Raw genomic sequence first — 22,853 nt, forward strand, 5'->3', positions numbered from 1 at the left:
GACGGTGATGCTGCAGAGGGTGCTGGCGGGAAAATAAAACGATAGCACATCAAAACAGTCAAATGAAAGCAATAAGCAATCGTGAATGCTCAAAAAAAAAAAAAAGAACAGGTGTTTAGTTTTATTCTTTATTACGTACGAAGCACATTCAAAACTTTCACTTTTATTCACAAGTGTTTCCATTATTTTGATAACTACCTGTATATTTTTATTTACCTAACAATATCTTCTAATAACTTACACTATATATGCTGAAGATAAAGTCTTGAATTCTGTGTGAATAAAGTCTGAAATTGGAAAAAGAACTAAAAATAATATTCTCATAAGTTGCTTTTATTTAGCCTACCTTAGTAACAAGAATAAAACCTAATCAAAACTGAAGATAAAAATATGTTTCAAATGGTTATATTAAATACACAGAAGTTAATTACCTGCTTTAGAAACTTTGTCAATGTCTTCTGTCGAACATCCTGATGGAACACAGATTCCCAGTCTTATAGATAAAAAGTAGAACGTGTGAGCAATCTTCGATAGATCACTTATTATCTGAAAGAATTCATAAAAAATTATACATATAAATAGGGAATATCTTTTTTTTACTTCCTTTTACAAAAAAGGAAGTATTGTATTCGCAAAAAAATTTTCACCCCAAAATCGGCCTGATTTCCATTTTGCTCACCCCCAAATGAATGTTGAGCTTTTTTTTTCAACCCGACCACACGTGTATATGTGCCTAGGAACGTACAGACACCCGAAATATCCATTTTGACGATCCCAGAGTTAATTACAACGAGTTTTCTCGTGACGTCTGTATGTACATATGTATGTGCGTAAATGTGTATGTATGTCGCATAACTCAAGAACGGAATGTCCTAGAAAGTTGAAATTTGGTACGTAGACTCCTAGTGGGGTCTAGTTGTGCACCTTCCTTTTTGGTTGCATTCGTATGCTCCAAAAGGGGTCTTTTCCCCTTTTTGGGGGGAAATCATTGTTAATTTCGATGTAAACTCAAGTAGTGTTATAATTTGGCGGACACTTGGCGATATATCGCCAGTCTTTTGGTCGCCAAGTTTTGTCGCCAACTTGGCGATTTTTTTTATTTTATGTATTTATTTATTTATTTTAAATCTGGTTTCAATTTGGCCACTGTTGGTGATATTTAGAGAGTAAACTATTGAATCACATTAAAATTGCAATAATGGAGAAATAACATTAAACTGGTGTAAAAGGAAGTCATGTGATGCACACATCAGCTCGTTTTTTTTTTTTTTTTTTTAAACAAAGGGAGATCGTAGTACCATCCAGAGTGGAATGCGATCTTCATCCAGAAAGTTTAAAGAAGGCAGAAAAAAGTAAAATAAGAATTGTAGAAAAATGATTGTGTGGAGTTATCCCTACCAGTAGATAAATTAATGCGCAATCCTTTTCTGTTTCGTATATTGCTCCCTGCATGAAAGAGAAAGATTGCTTACTGATTAGCCTACTTGTAGAGTCCTCAGTACGTTGTTTCTGGAATTACATTTTAGGCGAATGCGAAGCGATTGAGCAGTACAAAAAGTTGCATGCTTTGATTTAGTTGCAAGGAAAAATTGAATTCAATCGCGCGAAATAAAATAATCGTTCAGTTTTAGATAGACTGATAAAATGATGGTATCTACCAATCTACTTTCCTACCTATCTGTCAATAATTCTCTATCTAGCTTAGGGTCCCCCAATTGGTTAAAAACATTATACAAACTGTGTTATCTTCTTTACTAATAATATAGCTGAAAGTCTTTCTGGATGTCTGGAGGATGTCTGGATCTCTGTGACGCGCATAGTGTCTAGACCATTCGGCCGATTTTCATGAAATTTGGCACAATGTTAGTTTGTAGCATGGGCGTGTGCAAATCGAAGCGATTTTTCGAAAATTCGATTTTGTTCTTTTTCTATTCCAATTTCAAGAACATTTTCCTGAGCAAAGTTATCATAAAATGGACGAGTAAATTACCAAGTTATCATAACGTAGAACAGTAACATGGGCAAGCCAATTGGCGAGAAATTCACCATACATTATTTGTAAATACACAAGCGAACCAAAAGACCTTTCAATTTTCTAATACGTTCAAAGCCGTACGGGTACCACTAGTTACTAAAAAAAAAAGCTGAATGTCTGGTTCTGTCTGTCTGGATCTCTGTGATGCGCATAGCGTCTAGACCGTACGGCCGGTTTTCCTGAAATTCTGCACAAAATTAGTTTGTAGCATGGGGGTGTGCACCTCGAAGCGATTGTTTGAAAATTCGATTTTGTGCTTTTTCTATTCCAATTTTAAGAAAACTTTACCGAGCAAATTATCACAACGTGGAAGAGTTAAATTACGAAATTATATCATAACGTGGAACTGTAACATTGTCGAGCAAATAAACATAGCCAATTGGCAAGAAATTCATCATCCATTATTTGTAAATATAAAGGCGAATCAAATGACCGTTTAATTTTCTACTACGGGCAAAGCCGTGCGGGTACCACTAGTAGATAATACAACTCCCGCAATGTTTCCAAAACAATCGGAGGAGTATTCCACACGTGCACAGTAACAAAATATCTGTGCCATTAGACCTCGAGATTCCACAAGCCTTAGCTTCCGACTATTTTAACAGGAAATATGAAAAACGCTTTCATGACCATTATTATTATAAAAAAACAACTAAATTACCAACTTCCAAAACGCTATTCGATCTTAAAGGACAGTTTCGCGTCTCAATTAAAATACTTACATTTTCTCTTTTGGTAAAATTCTTGAGTTCGTCCATAGACTCCCCCAACTTGTAGAATCTGTCTAGAGGGGGCAGCGGCGGCTTCATATTTATGGTGCAATATTGCCCTCGGAAAAGTATTTTATCCTTTCTTCTGTCGGATATGGCTTCTGTTTCCAAACACTCGTCAAAAGAGCCAAGTGAACTTAAAGTGCCACCCATCAGTCCGTCGATGCTTTTAGCACTGGAGTCAATGACTGCAATTCAAAGACAAATACAAATACAAATGCAAAAGTGACGACCAGCAACAGGCTCTGAGCCCAGTTAGACTGGTCCTAGTCAATTTACAATCCCCAGTGAAGATCAATGGCCCTCTTAAAACTATCTACTCCCTTTCTCATTACCACCTCTTCCGGTAAGCTGTTCCAAGGTTCCACTACTCTGCTAAAATAATAATTTTTCCTAAACTCCATGTTAGCTTGAGATTTAAATAGCTTAAAACAATGACCCCTTGTCCTGTTTTCAGTGCTAAACTTCAGCCCCGTAACATCTTTCATTTTAATGAATTTAAACAACTGAATCATGTCCCCTCGGTCTCTTCTTTGCTCAAGACTACATTTTTAGCCTTCTAAGCCTGGAATCATAGTAGACATGTGAACAATAAATTTCTTTTTGACTTCAAAGGGATATATTTTCCATTGCAAACTTTAATATTGAGGAGAAGTTTAAAATGCAATACTCAAGGGAGTACGTTACCAAATGCTTTACCAAAATCCACTCAAATTCAATTCAGATGGAATAGTTGGCGAAAGTGTTAGAGTCTGGCTACATTGTCGGTATAATAGGTTTATTGCTGTTAGAAACTTACGAATTTTTATTGGGCGGCATTCACTCAGCCATACAGTTGTAAAATGCCACTATGTTTGTCAAACCTAAATGAAATCTATTTCTTTGATAATAGTACTCATTATTTTATATCTTTATTTGTAAATAAAGCAAATATTTTAACAGGATTAAAAGGTCCATTAAAATATAAAATAATCCTCCAAACATATCTGTCAGGTAATTTAAAAACATTAAAAGCCTCCATTTAAAACGCAAAATCGGGAGCAAACATGGCAGCAAAGTATGCACTATATTTCTGTTTTCGCCAAGGTTCTAACAAGTTGCCAAATATCAATGTGGGGTATCTCTTAGTGTCTTGACATTAGATGACTGAATTCTTACTGAATGTTCAAAAACTTACGTGTTTGAATCACTCCCGCTCAAAAAATCAGAAGTCTTCATCTTGATGAGCTCAGGAAACATTTATGCTGAGTTTTCAGAAATGTTTAGAACATTTTGCAAATACGAATTGGCGTTTATGAATTAGCCGCCAAAGGTTTTGAGATTCAATTAAGAATTTTGTATGCGAATAAACATTTCGCTTTGACATTATATGATTCAATTCGTTTATAAGAACTTAGTTATGTTGCTTATAATTCTCTAGTTTTTATACTTAATTCTCTCATGTAATCTTTCAAAAATGGAAAATAAATAAAGCAATATAAATGATTTTTAGACAAAATTTTGCATGTTTCGGGATTCCATTGCGTCTTTTTACACGCTACTTTACAAGGAAATGGTATGTTTCTAAAGCTATTTACCTTGCAATGAATATTGCTAACAAACACCTTCTATAACGCCTGAAACGACAAATTATTAATTTTTCGAAATGATAGTTTCACGGCAAAGTATTCACTAGCAAACATTTCATAAAAGTGTTCAATAAATATTTAAAATTTCAACTATGATGCTGCTGTAACGAGCTTAAGGAGTACCTTTCACACAATGAGTAAAGCAGGCAAAAGAACCGACAATTGTGAAAGCGTGGTGGAGTCCTGAGCTTCTAAATGAGACCTTGACTGATAAATCTCAGCAACACCTGTTACCTCTTCTACAATTTTGTGTAATTCTGAAGGGAAAGATTTGCTAATGAAACCATTGTGAAAGCAACCATATTTACTACAACGGGATTTTGGGATCCACGGGTTTAACGAAAGAGTATTTGGCACTCGATCAGTAGTTGGCGGTGACTGGCCTCAAACACGTAAGTTTCTGGCCCCAAGTCCACCACGTTATCCACTAGAGAGCCCATACTGATGTATTATCCCCAAGAACCATGAGTAAAAAAATTTAGCTTTCTATACTGAGGCTAATTGCGACAGAGAACAATGTTGTAATCCCAAAATTTCAAAATTGGTGCACTTATATAAGTGTCTTCGCTCTACGAGGAACTTCTTTTACAGTGCAAAAATCTCTAGAGCAGCAGTCACAATGAAAACACCTCTTAATTCAAAACTAATAAAAAAAAAACATGCAAAATCGTTCGCTTCCATGTCGCATGACCCAGCGGCATGTAAATATTCATTGAGCGTTTATTTGACCATGGCATTCTCGACGAAACTAAATTTCTAGTGCAGTTCCTCATCGTGAGAGCGCAGGTCTCTCCATCTAGTGATGAACTGGGAGTCGAAATTCTCATATGATAATGATCTATTTGGTTCAGACACTCTCGACGTAACTAAATTTCTAGTGCAATTCCTCATCGTGAGAGCTTAGGTTTTTATATCTAGTTAGAAACTGGGAGTCGAAATTCCCGTACGATAATGAACTATTTGGCCATTACACTCTCTATGAAACTAAATTTATACAGCAAATTCTCAGCATGAGAGCCCAGGTTTTTCCATCCAGTGGGAAACTTAGATTCAAAATTCTCATATGATAATGAGCTATTTGGCCCATACACTCTCGACGAAGCTAAATTTACAGAGCAAATCGAACTAAATCTATAGAGCAAAGATCATGAGGTTCCTGGTTTTTCCATCCAATAGGAAATTTTAAAGTCAAAATTCCCATATGAAAATGAGCTATTTGGCATCAGACGATCTCGACGAAACTAAATTTTTGGTGCAATTCTTCATTGGGAGAGCCCAAGATTATCCATCTAGTGGGAAACTTTGAGTCAAGATTCTCATATGATAATAATCTATTTGGCATCAGACGATCTCAACGAAACTAAATTTTTGGTGCAATTCCTCATTGTGAGAGCCCAGGATTATCCATCCAGAGGGAAACTTAGAGTCAAAATTCTCATATGATATTAACTTTGAGCCGATAGTGGTACAACATGAAAAAGTGATTGATTGATTATGGGGCTTGCACTTGATGTGCAATAAGCCACCAGGTATAAACATATATCGCTCGTTTGGAAGACGAGTGCCACAATACGAAATTTTTAATTTTCTTTTTTTTTTTCGCTTGGTCTTCAAAGGACTGTATCTTCTTTGGAAAGTAATGACAGAATTTTTGTTCGAATATTAACCACTGGAGAGCACAGCAAGCATACTTTTCTTAATACAAATTGTCTGAAGAGTTCACCTTCAAACGCTTCTCCTGTACAATTTCGTTTCTTCATACCCTATTACTCCGCATTATCCGGCATGCCGCAAAATTCGGGGGTCACTAGATTTTCAATAACACTTGCCTGGTCCTTTTCTGCATGCCGGAAGAATCGAGGTTAGGAAAAAAAATACTATAAGTTTAAAAATTAAGATAAGTTATATGCATATCTTATTATTAATAATAAATAGTTAAATTTTGTAAAAAAAATATTTAGTAACAATGTCATTTGTTATTTTAACAAGAAAAATATTGCTTAATAACGATTAATTTTATAAAAAATAAATTAAAACTAAGTAAGCAAACATTTAAGCAGTAAGTTACCGCCACGAAACTAGTGTTAAAGAATTTACGATATTAAATATATAAAAATTAAACTCACCTCTCTAAAAGGAAACTAAATTAATTTATTTTAAAAAAACTATGAACAAATCTCAGCAACAATAATTGTTTCTGAATTGATCACTTTAACGGCTCATATTTAAATAAATTAATAATGACCTACGATAAATAACAAGCACATATTAGTATATGCAATACACATATTTTTTGAAAGAAGGTTATTTTTGGGATTTATTAATTTTTTTCTTTACAGTGGTTTGCTCTCTGATTGGAACTGAATGGGGAAATTTACTTTTGTTTTGTTGCAAAATAAACCAAGAATTATCTGGCATGCCGGAAAATTCGAATTTCCCGGCATGCTAGTCAAACACGCTTTTTTCCGGCATGGCGGATAATGCGGGGAAATACGGTATTGTGCCACTATTTTTTCAAATGAGCGACATATTAAAAGCAAAGCATAAAGATTGCTTAAAAAAAACATTTTGATGATAAAGAAAATACTCAAACAGTCTTTCACCTAATTATGTAATTCTAAGCGTCGTAACATTCACAGTAGCTTCCAAATATTTAGTTAAAAAATGAAATAAGTAAAACATGCTTACATCGAATTGCCCATGGTTTCAATTTCATCATGTTATTCAGCAGCAGCATTCCATTGTTCATGCATTGTGCAGAAAGTTCCAATTTTGTTGCTGCCTCCATCAAAGAAGGCAAAACACTTTTCACTGCATACCTGATTCCAGTTTTTGCAGCGCTTTCGAATTCAGTCCATCTTTTCAAAATGTCTTCATGCGAAATTGAACTATTTCCAATCCTATCATTCGCTGCTGATGATGAAAATGGTAGAAAAATTAAAATTAGACAACAAATTTTAAATTTGCAATGTTTTACGTTTGCCATAACTTTGAACGATTTATGCTCTTTTAGTTCTGCAAAACCAAACTGCAACTGTGTTGGCTTGGACATCGCTTTAGACAACCGCAATTTCCTTTTTGGGATCATTACATTTAGGAAAGACGAAACGAAAAACTTATGTTTTTCCTTTCAAATAGCTTTTGATTGTTTATCAGGATAAGGTCAAAAGCTTGGAACATTTCAGAAGGACCGAAAGTTGATTCATTGTTAAAATCATGAGCACATAAAGATTTTCTAGATATTCCTTATTGCGAACGTGCCCTGTTATTGTCCTACGAACCTTATCCTGCGTACGTGTGTTTGTGTGTCTATGTGTCATGAACGTGGTGCATCTTTTTAAGGCAGGAAAATTGAAACTAATCCGTTCATCTATTTTTCTGCTCGATTATCGACAAATTGCTCAAACTACTTCCTCAAATTGAACATCTCCTAAGATAAAAGAGATTTGTGGCCTGCGTTTTCATTATCTTTACTAATAATAAAGCTGAAAGTCTGGATCTCTGTCTGGATGTTTGTTATGCGAATAGCACTTGGACCGTTCGGGCCGATTTTCATGAAATTTGACATGAAATTAGCTCATAGCATAGAGGTGGTGAGCATCTCAAAGGAATTGTTTTCTTTTTTTGAAAATTCGATTTTTTTTTCGTTTTCTATGATTTTATTTTTACCACCATAGGTGGATTGAATTCCTCTGCACCGAGCGAACATACATAAGATGGACGAGTATGTAAATTACCATAACATGGGCAAGCAAATGAACATAAAATATTGGCGAGAAATTCATCATCCATTATTTATAAATATACAGTTTTTTTTTTGCGATTTTTTTCTTTTTTTTTGGGGGGGGGGGGGGGGCTGTGTAAGAAAATTTTAATCAGGCTGGGACTCAACTGACGAAATTTTGTTTAAAACGAAGAACGGTTTTTCAAACGATTTTTTGATACGTTCCCTATCCACCGCACAAAATCAGGTTTGAGTGTAATCGTTACTAATACTAAAGCTGAAAGGCTCTCTAGATATCTGTCAGGATCTCTGTGACGCGCATAGCGCCTAGTCCGTTCGGCCGAGTTTCTTGAAATTTGGCACAGAATTAGTTTATAGCATGGGAGGAAGGGGTGCACCTCGAAGCGATTTTTCGAAAATTCAGTTTTGTTCTTTTTCTACTTTAATTTTAAGAAAAATTTTACGGAGCAAATTATCACAACGTGAACCAGTAAATTACCAATTTTATCATAACGTGGAACCGTAACAAGGGCAAGCAAATGAACATAGCAAAATGGCGAGAAACTCATCATCCATTATTTCTAAATATGCAGGCGAAAAAAATGACCCTTTCTTTTTTCTACTACGGGCAAAGCCGTGCGGGTACCGCCAGTCAAGTTAATAAGCTAATAAAACGCTTTATAAAAAAATGAAATCCAATAAAAAAAAAATACAGTACGCTCGTGTTTGGACTTACAAAGTATCTAATAAATTGAAAAACTAAAATCTTTTAAAAATTAATGGAAATTAAATATTTAAATGAAGTTCCGGATAAATTGCTTCTGAGAAAGATTGAACTCTAAAATTTGATGATGTTTTTGAGAGCAGAATAGGTAACTTTTCAATTTAGCACCTAAAAATGGTTTCATACGATCAAACTGCAACAATTATGTGTTATGGTTCTTTCAAATATATTTTTTAATTACCTTAATTAGCCCTATTGCGTATTTCATATTAAGTCATTCTTTTTTTATATTTGTGGTATTAGTTTCAGTTCTACTTTGAATTTATTTTTGAAATGCAACAGGGAAAAGACTAATTAAGAAAACGGCATAATTTTATTCTAAACCAATTACTGGATGTCTGAGAGCTGATTGTTCCAAGATAAAATTAATCGACTCCAGAACATTGTATTGTATAGGGCTGGTAAAAAAAATGCATCACCCTCGCATTTTCACAGCAATGGGATTATGTGAGAAGTTTTGGTCTACCAATGAACGATGAATTTAAGTGAAATTCTGCAAAACTTATGAAATAAACATTTAACAGCAGGAATCCGATCATTGTTAGCGTTGATCGGGGCTGTTTCCGGGCCAAGGCAAACTGCTGACCCCATGCTGGTTTTTCCATTTCTGAACCTGAGTGTGGTGAGTTTAGAGAAAAAAAAAACTTAACCCCCATGTCAATTTAAGTCCAATGGCAGGATAAAGGTTTTTTGGCACGGAGCAGAATCATCCTGGAAAATGACGTTTGGAATTGAAGTAAAGCGATCCCGGATAGTTGGAAGCAATTTCTCCTCCAAAATGCCAATATAACCTGAGCGTTTACTGTTCCTTGCACAAAGTGAAGCCCACCAACTCCTTGATCAGAAATACATCCCCAAATCATCTGGGATACGGGATGCTTGACTGTGTGTTGAATGCAGTCGGGATGATATTCCTCTCCTTTGCGGTGCGGGTGATGCATTTTTTTTACTACCACTGTATTGTCTCGGTAGAACAGAAATAAGCGAATCATCTTCAATGCATTAACTTATTAGTAAAAACAAGTTGCTTAGGCTATTTTATTCGTTACAGTGCCTGCCGACACCACTTTTTAATCGTCGACAAAAACAGTGAAAAGTAGTAGCAATTGCAAAGTTATTCTGGTAATAAAATTCATAAATCCGTTTCAAGTCTGAATTTAAGCCAGCACAGATTTGTTTATTTAAACTTTTGAAATAATAGAGTCTTCTGAAGCTATATTTGATTAGCTTCAGATCAGTTTATCAGGTTTTAAAAAGCTTATTTTTCACTGTTTAGTTCATAGTCGTTCTTAATTTCGATCACACAAATTTGCAATGTTTAAAGCAAATTAGTGGTAAATATGAACAATCTCTCTTTAAGCGCAATACTTTTTATGCTGTTTTTTTACTAAGGATATGTAACAGGTTTCTTTTAACTTTTCCAAATGTTTCGCCGCACATAAATTTCGAAACAAAAGTACTTTAAAATAAAATACAAACATATTTTTTTTTCAAATCTGAAGTCTTTTTCTATAAGCTTGGTTTGCAGTAAAAAGTATGAAATAGAATAAGTATGTGATTTTTTTTTTTTTTTTAGGTTCAGCACTCACTAGTTTCAGCGTTAGGATGAATCTAAAGCTGTCAATAAAATTTAAATTCAAAATTTGAAAGAAGAGACAAAGGCGTTATACTGCTTTGTTCGCATTGATTTTACTATTCAACCTATGTATCGCCTCCCTAGCCTAGTACTCATCTTCCTGCAAACGAAGCTTGCGAGCGAAACCGATTTTTAAGTAATTCGCTGAAGAGAGAACTCCAATATTTTTTTCCCTGGAGAGCTAGCTAGAAGGGAGTCATGTCCTCCAGCCCCCCCCCCCTTTGCCCACATACAAGAAGGACGAAGAAGGTTCGAATCGGAATACTCACTCAAAAGCTCTTTGGGGGCGGGAGGGGGTTAGACAGACAGACAGACAGACACACATTCCCTATCTCAATACCCTACTTTCCACTGCTTAATTCTTCGATATTTATTCTATTATTTTATTTATTTATTTATTTATTTTTTTGTTCTTAGCGATATTTTTAAGATGCATTAAGCCCTCTTTCATGCTTTTTTCTTGTTTTTCTGGCTTTAACTGGGAAAGTAGGCTAAAAAGCTACTGCGAATGAGCTTCTTAGAATGAGTTTGAGTTATATTACATTTCAACATTTTTCATGGAAAGTAATGTCGCAAAATGAAAAAAAAAAGAAAACGAAAAATAAATATGGCAAAATAAAAGAAAATTTGATATCCTTGAACTCAAATTATGTTTTTTTTTTCTTTTTTTGCAATTACGAGTTTGTGTGCATAGTAGGCGTGTAATTGCGTGCAGGCGGGTGTGTGCGTATGTAGGCGTGTGTCTGTGTGTAGACGGGTGCGTGTGTGTGCTGACGTATGCTTTTACAAACGTGTATGATTGTGTGCTTGTAGACACATATTGCTTATTATACCCTAGTGACCCGAGTAGTTGAAAAATTACAGAATTGTAGAGGATACAAAAATGCATTTTTAAATGTCCTGAGAAAATTTTAATAGCCTTTTTTTTCTTTTTTGGCAGCAAGATTTTAATGAGCAATATTAATGTCGCCGATGTTTTTTTTATTAACGTTTTATTTTAACGGTATCCTATCCATCCACCATAGAAAGCAGGGCAGTGCCCCTGTCCCCTCCTCCCCCAGGTCATTAATCATTTTGTAATTAATTCTTCATCATTTATGTTTTTGAAATTCTATCATTTTCTCTTCAAAATTGTACTTAAAAAAATCATTTATATGTTTTTCTTCAAATTGCAGTCAACCCCGATTATGTAAACAAAATGTTGATTTTGATGTTACTGTATTTTGTCAAAATTTTAATCAAGTTAGCTATAGTTTCGGGTTTTTTTGGTTGGATGGCGTTGGGAAAGTCACTCCACATCTCCCACCAAAACCGAGAAGGTCTTGTTACAATTCGGGGCTGAAGTGGAGGAGTTGTCTTCAGTTGTCCCCCCCCCCCCCCAGGCTACATATCTGGTGAGATGACCTGCACGAAATGATGTAGGGAGATATCAGAACTACGGGGCTTAGGATGACGGTTGAGTAATTAACCCTCATCAAGTTTCCGAAAATTGTTATCATAAATGAAGAGTAAAGATGGAAGTAAAACGGTTTAAGTAAGGTTGCCAACCTTTTTCAGGTCCCTAACTTGGGCTTAAAGGTGTCCAAAGAGGGATATAATTTATCCCTCATAGAGTTTTCGGAAATTGTTGTAATAAATGAAGGGTAAAAAATGGAAATGAAACGTTTAAGTAAGGTTGCCTACCTTTTTCGGGTCCCTAATCAGGGCTTAAAGGTGCTCAAAGAGGGAGATAATTTACCCCTCATCGAGTTTTCGGAGATTGTTGTCATAAATGAAGGGTGAACGCTGTAACTAAAACGCTAAAGTAAGGTTGTCTACCTTTTTCCGGTTCCTTAACCAAGGTTGCCAAAGGCTAAAAAGTACCCAAAAATGAGTAATTTATACTCATCGAGTATCCGAAAATTGTTATCATAAACGAAAGGTAAAAGATGAAAATGAAACGTTTAAGTAAAGTTGCCTACCTTTTTTGGGTCCCTTCTCAGGGCTTAAAGGTGCCCAAAGAGGGAGTTAATTTACTCCTCATCGAGTTTTCGGAGATTGAACGCTAAAGTAAGGTTGTCTACCTTTTTACGGTTTCGAACCAGGATTGCCAGAGTGCACAAAAATGAGTAATTAATATATATATATATATATATATATATATATATATATATATATATATATATATATATATATATATATATATATATATATATATATATATATATATATATATATATATATATATACTGATCTTCGATATTCCAATATTCCAAGACGACTTTTTCTAATTTATCTTTAATCTTCATCTTCACATGATTTTAGATACAATCTGAATTTAATTCTGCATTAACACGAACACCAGTCTCTTTCAAATTACTCACTGAATTGTGAAAAAATATAAAAAACGGGAAGCAACTTAAACACACAGATTTAAGGAACATTTTATTTTTCATCACACGAAAATGTGATTGGTACAGAAATAAATAACGCAGTATGATGAAAAATACACACATGGAAAAATACTATTTTTGAGATATGCAGATAAGAAACAAAACATGAATGCACAAATTACAATGAAAAATATCAATGAGTGATTCAAAATAGTTCAATGAGGAAAAAAATCAACGTGCTAGAACTAGTTCTGACATTTATGTGGGTTTGGAACGTTCAAAAGTAAGTTCTTTACAAGAAATGATATGTTTAAAAATTAATTGCACTTTGAATGAACAATAAAAAAAAAGACCTTTGTAGTTTAGATGATTTAAGGGTAACTTCAAATAGATTGTTTCAACACTCAAAATCCTTTTGAAGTTACAAAATGTATTAATATGCGAACATGAGCACATAGATTTTAAGAATAGTTCGCATTAATATAGATAAAAAAAATGTGGTTTATTTTAAAAAGAAAAAAAAACGTAATATTTTTCAGTGAATCGTTTTTAAATATCGAAAACACATTTTTTCGAACATTCAATTCTATGCTTTTCCCGCTACGAGCCTTAAGAGTTCACAAAGTTTAAATGTTCAATCATTGGTTTTATTCTAACATAGTAAAGCATACGTATGTGACACAAAATATTTCATTATTACTTTTAAAAAAATTTAAAAACTATTTTTTTAATTTATTAATTTTTAAATAAAGCATATTCGTTGATGCTTTATTTAAGGAGCACGAATAGGGAGGTTTTTCATTAGGGAGAATAAACACTGCGAATTAATGGATAACTGCAGTAAAATGTACATTTATAAATAACAAAAATTCTACAAAGTACAACAGAGAGTTAAAGTTATCAATAGAAACACAAAGATAATGAAGTAGTTTTTATTTAGAACGATTTCCATGAATCGCCAAATTGAAAATTTTAAGACTAAACGGACATATGAACTTTCTAAGACAGTTGATTTTTCTGAAACAGACTCATTACTACTAAAATTATGTTTCTATTCCAGACGATGTGACCGACAAAACTGGTCTTGGTGTTGAAGAGTGCTATAGTTAAAATAGTTTTTCATGCAAGTAATGATTGAAACAATAGTGAAAACACAAATTCTCATTTCTCTTGTTTCTCTAGTTTCTAGTTTTGAAGAAAATATATATTTTATTTTTTTTTATTTTTTTGTCAGACTCACTGAATACCACCAGACGATAAAAATTTCTAAAACCAGCAACTAAAAAATGCCGCTGAAGAGCTTCAGTTGGAAAAAAAATGTTCATAGGCCCAAAAGCCATTTTGCTCTTCAACATTAATTTTATTGAAATGTAAGCGTAAAAGAAGAAATGTTTCAACTCCAGTTCCAATAAATAAAAAAGTATTGACTGTAAATTAAAAAAAAACTATGTAAACACCACATATTTGTAAATGAAACATCTATTCAAACACCAATATTTCATTAATTAATCTTACACCCTGCTCACGGGTGAGATGGAAAAGCAAACATCCAGTTTACAGGCGGAAGTTGGACGCGTCTATTCATTTTCAGGGATACCAAATTTTGCAGATTGGTCTAAGCCTCTAAATAAATTCGAGTCACATTAAAATGGCCGAACTACGCGCATCAAATATTTACCTTTTCCCCTCATTCAGATAAACTCGCCGTAACTGAACGTTTGCCAATTCTTGGGCAACCGTGGACAGACCATGCAAAAGTACTTAAAAGACTTAAAGACTTAAAAAATTATAACCCTAGTTGAATTAAATACTTTTAAAGGGCAGTATTAAAAGGAAGCCTGGAATATCGCGTAAAATATCCTATGCTTATTTTAAAAAATCGCTAATTATGCAAAGGTCCTAAAAAAAAATAACTTTTCTGTATCTGCTATTTTAAAAGCAGAACTTGCTGTGCCCAAGGCCCCAAAGCCTAATGAGATAAACAACTCTTTACTTTGTGGTAAAAATTTTGTTTTAGAATTGCAGTTTTCCTTGCTTTTGCAGCTGCTGATCGAAAGATTAACTGTTCTATGTACAAATATCACATTAAAAAACTAGTTTACAATCTATATACAACTGCCTTGTTGTCCACTCCTAGAGATTCTTCACTAACTGCAGGCAAAATAACTGCAATACTTCCATCTTTTTCTGTAGTTAACGTTCCTTTCAAAACACTGTTATCTTGAACCAGAGTGGAATCTTTGGATTTCTTCTCATTTCTAGGAATCAGGATTTTCTCCAAAGCAAGAGTTGGAGCTTCTACCAACATACTTCCCGCAAATGCTGCTCCATAAGTAACGAAGAGATGCCCAAAATAAACCCAGACCTATAAAAGGAGATGAACATAGTCGGTGTAAGAAATAGAAAATAAATCAAACTTATCAGGTTAAGAACGTCTAAAATATAGAAGGAAAATCAATAATAGTTTGAAAAAACAAAGTCCCCCCGGAGTTTTAATATGATCAGTTATTAGATAAACAATGCCAAAAGACAATGATTTGGTGGTTTGAAGTAAGATTAATTAAAGTCCATTACACACTCAAGCACGTTTTTGTGCCTTTATTATTATTTTATTATTTATTTTATTTATTTTTTTATTTCGATTTTTTTTTTTTTTTTTTTTTTGAAAATTTTAATCCGATTAGGACTCAACTGACATAAATTCTTTATAAAACGGACTTCTTTATAAAACGGACGGAATTCTTTTAAAACAAGAAGTTTTTTAATACGGTGCCTATCCAACGCACAGAATCAGGTTTGGGTGTAATCTTTACTAATAAGAAAGCTTAAAGTCCCTCTGGATATTTGTCGGGAATTAATGTGACGCGCATAGCGCCTAGACCGTTCGGCCGATTTTCATGAAATTTGGCACAGAATTATTTTAGAACATAGGGGTGTGCACCTCGAAGCGATTTTTCGAAAATTCGATTTTTTTCTTTTTCTACTCCAATTTTAAGAAACTTTTACCGAGCAAATTATCACAGCGTGAACCAGTAAATACTAAATTATCATAACGTGGAACCGTAACTGGGGCAAGCGGGGCAAGTAAATGAACATAGCAAGTTGGCGAGAAATTCATCATCCAGTATTTGTAAATATACAAGCGAACCAAATGACCTTTTAATTGTCTAATACGGGCAAAGCCGTGCGGGTACCACTAGTAATAAATATTAGTCAAGGCAAAAGTTTTGTGCGTTAGATATTTTACGATACTACAAAGCGATCATACTAAACACCAAAAAAGAAGTCTTCATTTTCATAGATTTATATATATTTATAACTATTTCTCTCTCTCTTTTTCTGTTTTTCTGTGTTGGAAACTAAATGCATACGATTCGTGAACAAAGCAAAGCATTTAGAACCTTTTTCAAGATATAGGCCAGAAGTTAATGTTTAAACGAGCTTTCCGACAGCATATGTTCAGAATATGAAACCTTTAAGCAATTAAAATGAATAGGTTTTAAGTGGACATTGTAATAGGTTTTAATGGGATATGTAGAGAATTCTGATTGGATTATTGGTTGTAACTAGCTGTAAAGATCAATCCAAATTTGGTCGTCCATGGAAGAATAAGCGATATTCCCCTATGTTAAGCGATTAAAGAGCTGCAGAAGTGAACGTAAGTCGTAGAACTATATTCAAGTTTATTCAGTAAGTTACAGCTTTATAGCCAGGAATGCATAAAATACACAGCCAGCACAGTTAATTCCAGCCGAGGACTGCAGTTTCGTGCTTATTAGCATTCATCAGTCCGGCATAGGAGTGACTGAGCTGGAGGTGGAATACCTCTTAACCAAGTGCCAAACAAACTGGTAGCTAATGCAGAATTAGCACTGACCAGACGAGTGACCGAAGCAATGGTTCGGTTCAACTCGAATATTGAAGGCAAGGCAGGTATATTCAGTAAGCCGGGCTGATGAGTGCTAATAAGCATGAAACTGCAGTCCTCGGCTGGAATTGACTGAGCTGGCGGTGTATTTCATATATATTCAAGTTATCTTCGTACTCGTAGAACGAAGCAAGTGAAAGTTCAGTGCATCTTTTTCGTAAGGAAGATAATGTGTTGATACTTACTGCTAAGAAATGATCTGGTTGCAGCAGCGTGCGTATGTTTCCTACAGCTGATATTTGCACTATTGGATGGATCAGGTACACTACAAATGTCAATCTACCCAATGGAACAAACGCTTTCCAAGTAAGTATGTAGTTAATGACTCCTGAAAATACATGCAAACATCTTACAATGCAAATAGACATTTTCAAAGCATACAGGAATGAGATAAATACCTTTGTGCAGTAATGCGAACAGTAAAATAAGGAAAAACAACGTCAAAAAAAGCACAAACTGCCAATTGCAGCAGACACGTGTTTCGACGTTACAGGGAACGCCTTTTTCAATGCAAAAAGTAATAAGCTTATGGATTTCATCCATATATATTTCATCATCAAGTATACCCCATGAAGGGATCATGTATCCTTTGAAGTGGGGATACATGATTTTTTTATGAAATTGTTGAAAAAAAAAGTATTTTACCAAAACTATCTGATTAATTTCAACTAAAAAATACTGTCATATAGAAGAAGGAATTACCTTTTTTCACGTACTTTTTTTTAAACTTATAATTCGCAACAGAGAAAAAGAATTGAAAACTAAAGTGGGGATCAATCATCCCCAGTCTCCCCTACGTATTCTTATCGTTAGGGGTAAATTTGTTTGGGAAATACGGGGTGCTTTTTCCACTTTGACATATTTTGCAATCTTTATATGTTTTCCCAAGTTGATTAAGCGAAAAAACATTATTCGTACTGTAATATATATTTTTTAATAATTGAAATGAGGGAAAAATGTTGTTTTAGATTTGTACCAGATGTTATGAAACACATACCTCCATGTCCAGTTGAACAACACAAGACCATCCAAGCAACACCAAGGGTCCATGCTACTCTGTTCAAACTTGCGTACAGCATTCCTTCCCAAAAAGAGGGTTCAACTCCTCTGTTCCATTCTACTACGCCATAGAGGACAGAGAAGCAGAAAACGAAAGCTAAACACCAACCCACTACTTGAACAGCCTGAAAGATAAAACTGAAATAAACATTCCGTAGATTTGCAACAAGAGTTTGGTGACATAATAATTGTCTATCATTGTGGAATGTCTATTATGAAGGGGAGAAAAATGTCATAACACACAAAAGTGCAAACAGAATGTTCAAAATCAATGCCTAAATTTGTTCTACTGTGAAACACTATAAGTTATTACTCTTATTCCAAAGTTTACATCTTTTTCACCTTTAAAGGATCAATATACAGTAGACCCTCGTTTTTCGCGAGTTCATTTTACGCGGTTTCAATTATACTCGGTTTAAGATTTGACACTTTTATTTTATTTTACGCGGATCAGTTCCGGTTTTACGTGGATGCAGCAATGCAAACAGGTAAAATTTTCCCCTCTTTCAAAATCCAAACTCCTAAAGATTGCAGATTACGCTTAATCAATCATTTTGGCGTGCTAATCATCGAGCTTGGACCACTGGGACATTTTATGGGATTGGTTCCAGAGCTCTTTCCAGAATTAAAGTTATTAAACTTACACAGTTCAGAACTCACTGGAAGAAGAGCTTTAAAGAGTGACAAAGGAGGCCAAAACTAACGAGGATACCGACGTCGGCTACGCACAACCAAAAAACGTTCACATTGAAAATGTTGAGCCATTCCTAGACAATAGAAATGATCTTTCTGATTTGTTAGTGAAGGAAGATTCTAGCATGGAAATGACGCAAGTGATCGTGAATGCGTTAATGCTCTGCACAGAATTACAGAGAAAAATTCTTAATAACTGCCAAAAGACTATCATAGCCAGCTCCTCTTTATAAACAGAAAACGAAACTAATTTATATTTCCTTTATGCATGTTGTGTATAAAAGTCGATATAAGTACACATTAAACTTACTATACAATTAGTCATCACTAGAATGAAGTATTTTGTTATCTACGTAACCAAACCCCTATTTTAACACTAGTATTAGGTCTCAATTTCCGCGTTTTCGCTTTACGCTGCATTTTCATGGAACGTAACCCCCCGTAAAACGAGGGTCTACTGTAGTTTGCCTTGAAACCAGAAACACGAGCAACGCAGTTACATCTGCGTTTCATAACACTATTCTCTCCCATTGAAGATTTTGGTTATTGAAAGATTCTATTAACTCGTAAGCCTGTAAACTAAGAAGCTAAAGTAGATCTTTGCAATAACATAAAATTTCTGCAATGGATTTTTGCGCTACATAATTGTACCCCAAAAATGCTGCCGTCTAGCAAGTAACAAAAAACTCGTAGAGAAGTTAAACTAAAATGAGCTTTTGGTGACAGTCATTTCTGAATGGGAGTTCAGTTATGGAAATGGTATAGCGAAAAGCTATCAATGGTTTTTCTTAAGATAAGATTAAATTTCTCACCGCAAGTTCATTTGGTTTCATTTTTTTCCTTTGCCAAAAGTAAAGTTTCTGATAAATAAAGCCGTATAGAACATGTAATTAAATAGCAGAACTTTCAAGGCAGATCGTACATTTTATTTTTAAACTTCTCAATTAATTATATGATTTGCCATGAAACAATAGGTTTTATGAAAATAATATTCTTAGCGTCGTTCATTATTCCGTCAAACTCTACTGTGTCCGACGTTCTGTCCCTCGGACGTTTTGGATCTGGGCGTTTTGTCCGGTTCCCCGTCATTTCAGAACTCAAGCTTTTCAATGCCACGAAATAAATGGTCTTCTATAAACAAATGCCTAATAGGCATGCCATCATTGTCCCTAGCACATAACAAAGATAACTTGCTTAACCATCAAAAGATAACGTCACCAATCTTCTCCACCTTCACAATTTAGATACAACACTCAAATTTTTGCTGGGGAATTTCTGAGAGCTGAAATTCTCGCTAAAAGTATTGTCTTTGCTTCACACAAATATCATGCTGCTTTCCAGTCGATGTTTTCACAGCCATTTATGCTTTGTTAAGTATATTAAAAACTGTACGTAGCACTATTTCATAAACGTAATTGCCAAAATTTGAAATAATCATGCTAAATCAATACTCAAAAATATTGCAAATTTTAATTTAAAACTGATGGAGCCACATTTAAATTAAAACATAGAGACGACATCCCAGAATTTTTTCGCAATCGAATCCGGACCGGAGCAGGCTAAAGATTTTCAGCCTATGAAAAATTGTTCCATACACTGTAAAAAAATTCAGAAACGTTACTGATTATTTCCGTGGAACGTTTCGTGATTTCAGAGGTTTTCACCTATTTCCCCAAAAAATCAAGTATCTTCGCAAAAAAGTTTCCTGAATTCCTAAAAGATGCACGAATGCAGACCTTGCACTGGTGTGAAAAATATTTTTTGCTACCAGTTTAAATATTCACGGAGCGTGTTTATTAAGTGTATCGGCTTTAGATTGTTTATGGCCCGTTCGGATTGACTAAGCTTCCAATGGGAGCAAATACGTCACTGGATAGCTACAGCCTTGCGAGGCAGGAATTGCAAGCAAGCAATATGCTTGCTTCTTGCTTGCAATTTTCGCGTAGCTTGACCATGGTTGCTCTAATATTTCTGGAGTTTTCTTGGTAAATCAGAAAGGTTCTAATCAAACAAATTAAACCTATTTAATTTTTCTAGACGTTTCACGACTGGCTTTAATAGGGGAGATTTCTTAAAATTTCAGAAAGGTTACTGGCTTTTATCAGAAAATGTTCCTGGTTTTTGTAAGATATGTTACTGGCTGAAATTGGGCACATCAGCTGCCTATTATTTTCCAGGAACGTTTCTGAATCGTTTTACAGTGTAGCTTTACGTTTTTATTACAAAGAAGATTTTTTTTTTCAAAAAAAAAAAAAAAAATCTATTTGATCCTAAATTTTAACACTAGAATTACGGAAAGGACATTTTGACCCCAAGCACATTTGTTTTGCTAACTGCTCCTCAGTATTTTCATAAAAAGTTTAATTCTTCCTTGACTTTTCCTAAGTCATCATAGAGGTTTTTTTTTTTTTTTTAATTTATTTTTTAAAAACCCGAACTAAAGGGTTATGCCCAGAAGCGTAGTAAGGTGTCATTTTCATCACTTTTAGAAAAAAAAAAGAAATCCAAATGCATTTTCTGATGCTGAAACAGAGCAAAAACTCAAATACACCTCTTGGAATATATCACTTCAAGAATTTGAAGCATTTAAAATGTTTTTGTACATAAAAGGAAGCATTGTCCATTTCTGAAATGCAACTGAAACAGCGCTGGTTATTTTAAGGGCATTTTAAACTCTTTTTAAATACTTCATTAATACATATAATTAAAATCTCTACATTCTTTAAATAAACTGCGATTTTTTCTCAGAGGGACAAAATGAACCCCAGCGTATTTATAGGTATACAAAAACTGCCGTAATTCTAGTGTTAAGAAATAAACTTCTAAAACTGAACGTTATGTCCTAGCTGTCCAAAAATGTGGACGTTCTGTCCGTGGACCTTTTGTCCGTCGGACGCTATGTCCCCTGGACGTTATGTCCGTCTGACGTTCTGTACCTCGAATGTTTTGTCCCTCGGACGTTTTGGACTAGGTCGTTTTGTCCCTTGGACGTTTTGGACATGGTCGTTTTGTCCATGGACGTTTTGGATTTGTACGTTATGTCCGACATGCGAAATGATGAAGTGACTCCACATTTGATAACATTTAGCAGATATGATATTTCGAATAGTGATGGAATCGTGAGCAAAACTAATAGAAAACTGTTAATAACAAACAGTTAAAGTAAATGAGCATATTTCTAGCGAAAAAAAATTCAATTTGACTTTAGTTGCGCGTTCAAAGGCCAAGTACAGCCCATGCCAGTTCATTACAAAAAGGTTTTTTGTATTATCACGTCAAATATTATAATGAACGAACAGAATGAATTGTATTTCTTCCCACTTGTAGAACCATTTAGAAATAAATGGCTAGTACTTACAGCAGGAATTTTCATCTTAGGTTTGGTAGCAAGCAAATATCCAGTAAGCAGTCCTATGCAATAAGGTCCCGCGTGTACAAACGGCTTGAAGTAGAAATTGGCCCAGTATTTATTTCTTTGGCTAAAAAGAAAAGCGTAATTAATGACAATGGAGAAACAATATGGTGAAACCAAATAATACTTTTTTACTGTATCTGAAATGTGCTGTATAAAAATGCGAACTTTTACTGAAACACAAGGTAGCATTTTTCCATTATATAGAGGTAAACATTTTAGAATTATATACTACATAGCTTTTTAGTGCGGATTTAAATAAAGATTGTTCAGTTATATGAGCATCATATGTAAAATGCAATGAACTTATATATAATGTTACAAAGCTTATCAATGATATTATATGTGCTCATGAAAATTTGTTATATTTGAAGTTATTTGAAAGCTTGTTTTTAACAACTTTACTAGAAGGTCATCGCTTTTTTCAAGTAATTGCACAAGGAAAAATAAACGTAGGCATAGTCAATAAGAACAAAACTATCATAAGATGGACGAGTAAATTACGAAATTATCATAACGTGGAATCGTAACATGGGCAAAGCCAATTGGCGAGATACGAAATTATCATAACGTGGAACCGTAACGTGGGCACAAGCCAATTGGCGAGATACGAAATTATCATAACGTGGAACCGTAACATGGGTACAAGCCAATTGGCGAAAAAATTCACCATAAATTTTTTGTAAATATACAGGCAAACCAAAAGACCTTTTAATTTTCTATTACGGGCAAAGCCGTGCGGGTACCACTAGTAATTAATAAAGGAATACGTAAGTGATTTGGTAAAAGATTGAATCAGTAAATGAAATAAA

General features: G+C 34.4%; 2 protein-coding genes across 2 annotated transcripts in view; both read right to left on the reverse strand.

Annotated features, from left to right (window-relative positions):
* Nucleotides 1-320: 320 nt before the first annotated feature.
* On the reverse strand, nucleotides 321-7,560 carry LOC129220024 (uncharacterized). Its single transcript, XM_054854356.1, has 4 exons — nucleotides 7,122-7,560; nucleotides 2,758-2,993; nucleotides 432-546; nucleotides 321-346 (listed from the first exon to the last, which is right to left on the reverse strand). Exons 1-4 carry the CDS (start codon nucleotides 7,519-7,521, stop codon nucleotides 321-323), a joined length of 777 nt encoding a protein of 258 aa, XP_054710331.1. The 5' UTR covers nucleotides 7,522-7,560.
* A 7,357-nt stretch (nucleotides 7,561-14,917) lies between these two features.
* LOC129220032 (nose resistant to fluoxetine protein 6-like) overlaps nucleotides 14,918-22,853 on the reverse strand; it is a 56,673-nt gene continuing 48,737 nt past the window's right edge. Inside the window, exons 12-15 of the mRNA XM_054854368.1 lie at nucleotides 21,988-22,108; nucleotides 17,875-18,061; nucleotides 17,063-17,205; nucleotides 14,918-15,314 (exon numbers count right to left, since the gene is read on the reverse strand). Coding sequence (XP_054710343.1) covers nucleotides 15,048-15,314; nucleotides 17,063-17,205; nucleotides 17,875-18,061; nucleotides 21,988-22,108 — 718 coding nt within the window. The 3' untranslated portion in view covers nucleotides 14,918-15,047. The remainder of the gene's footprint in view (nucleotides 15,315-17,062; nucleotides 17,206-17,874; nucleotides 18,062-21,987; nucleotides 22,109-22,853) is intronic.

This window comes from Uloborus diversus, chromosome 1 (assembly GCF_026930045.1).
Source record: "Uloborus diversus isolate 005 chromosome 1, Udiv.v.3.1, whole genome shotgun sequence".
Classification (NCBI taxonomy): Eukaryota; Metazoa; Arthropoda; class Arachnida; order Araneae; family Uloboridae; genus Uloborus; species Uloborus diversus.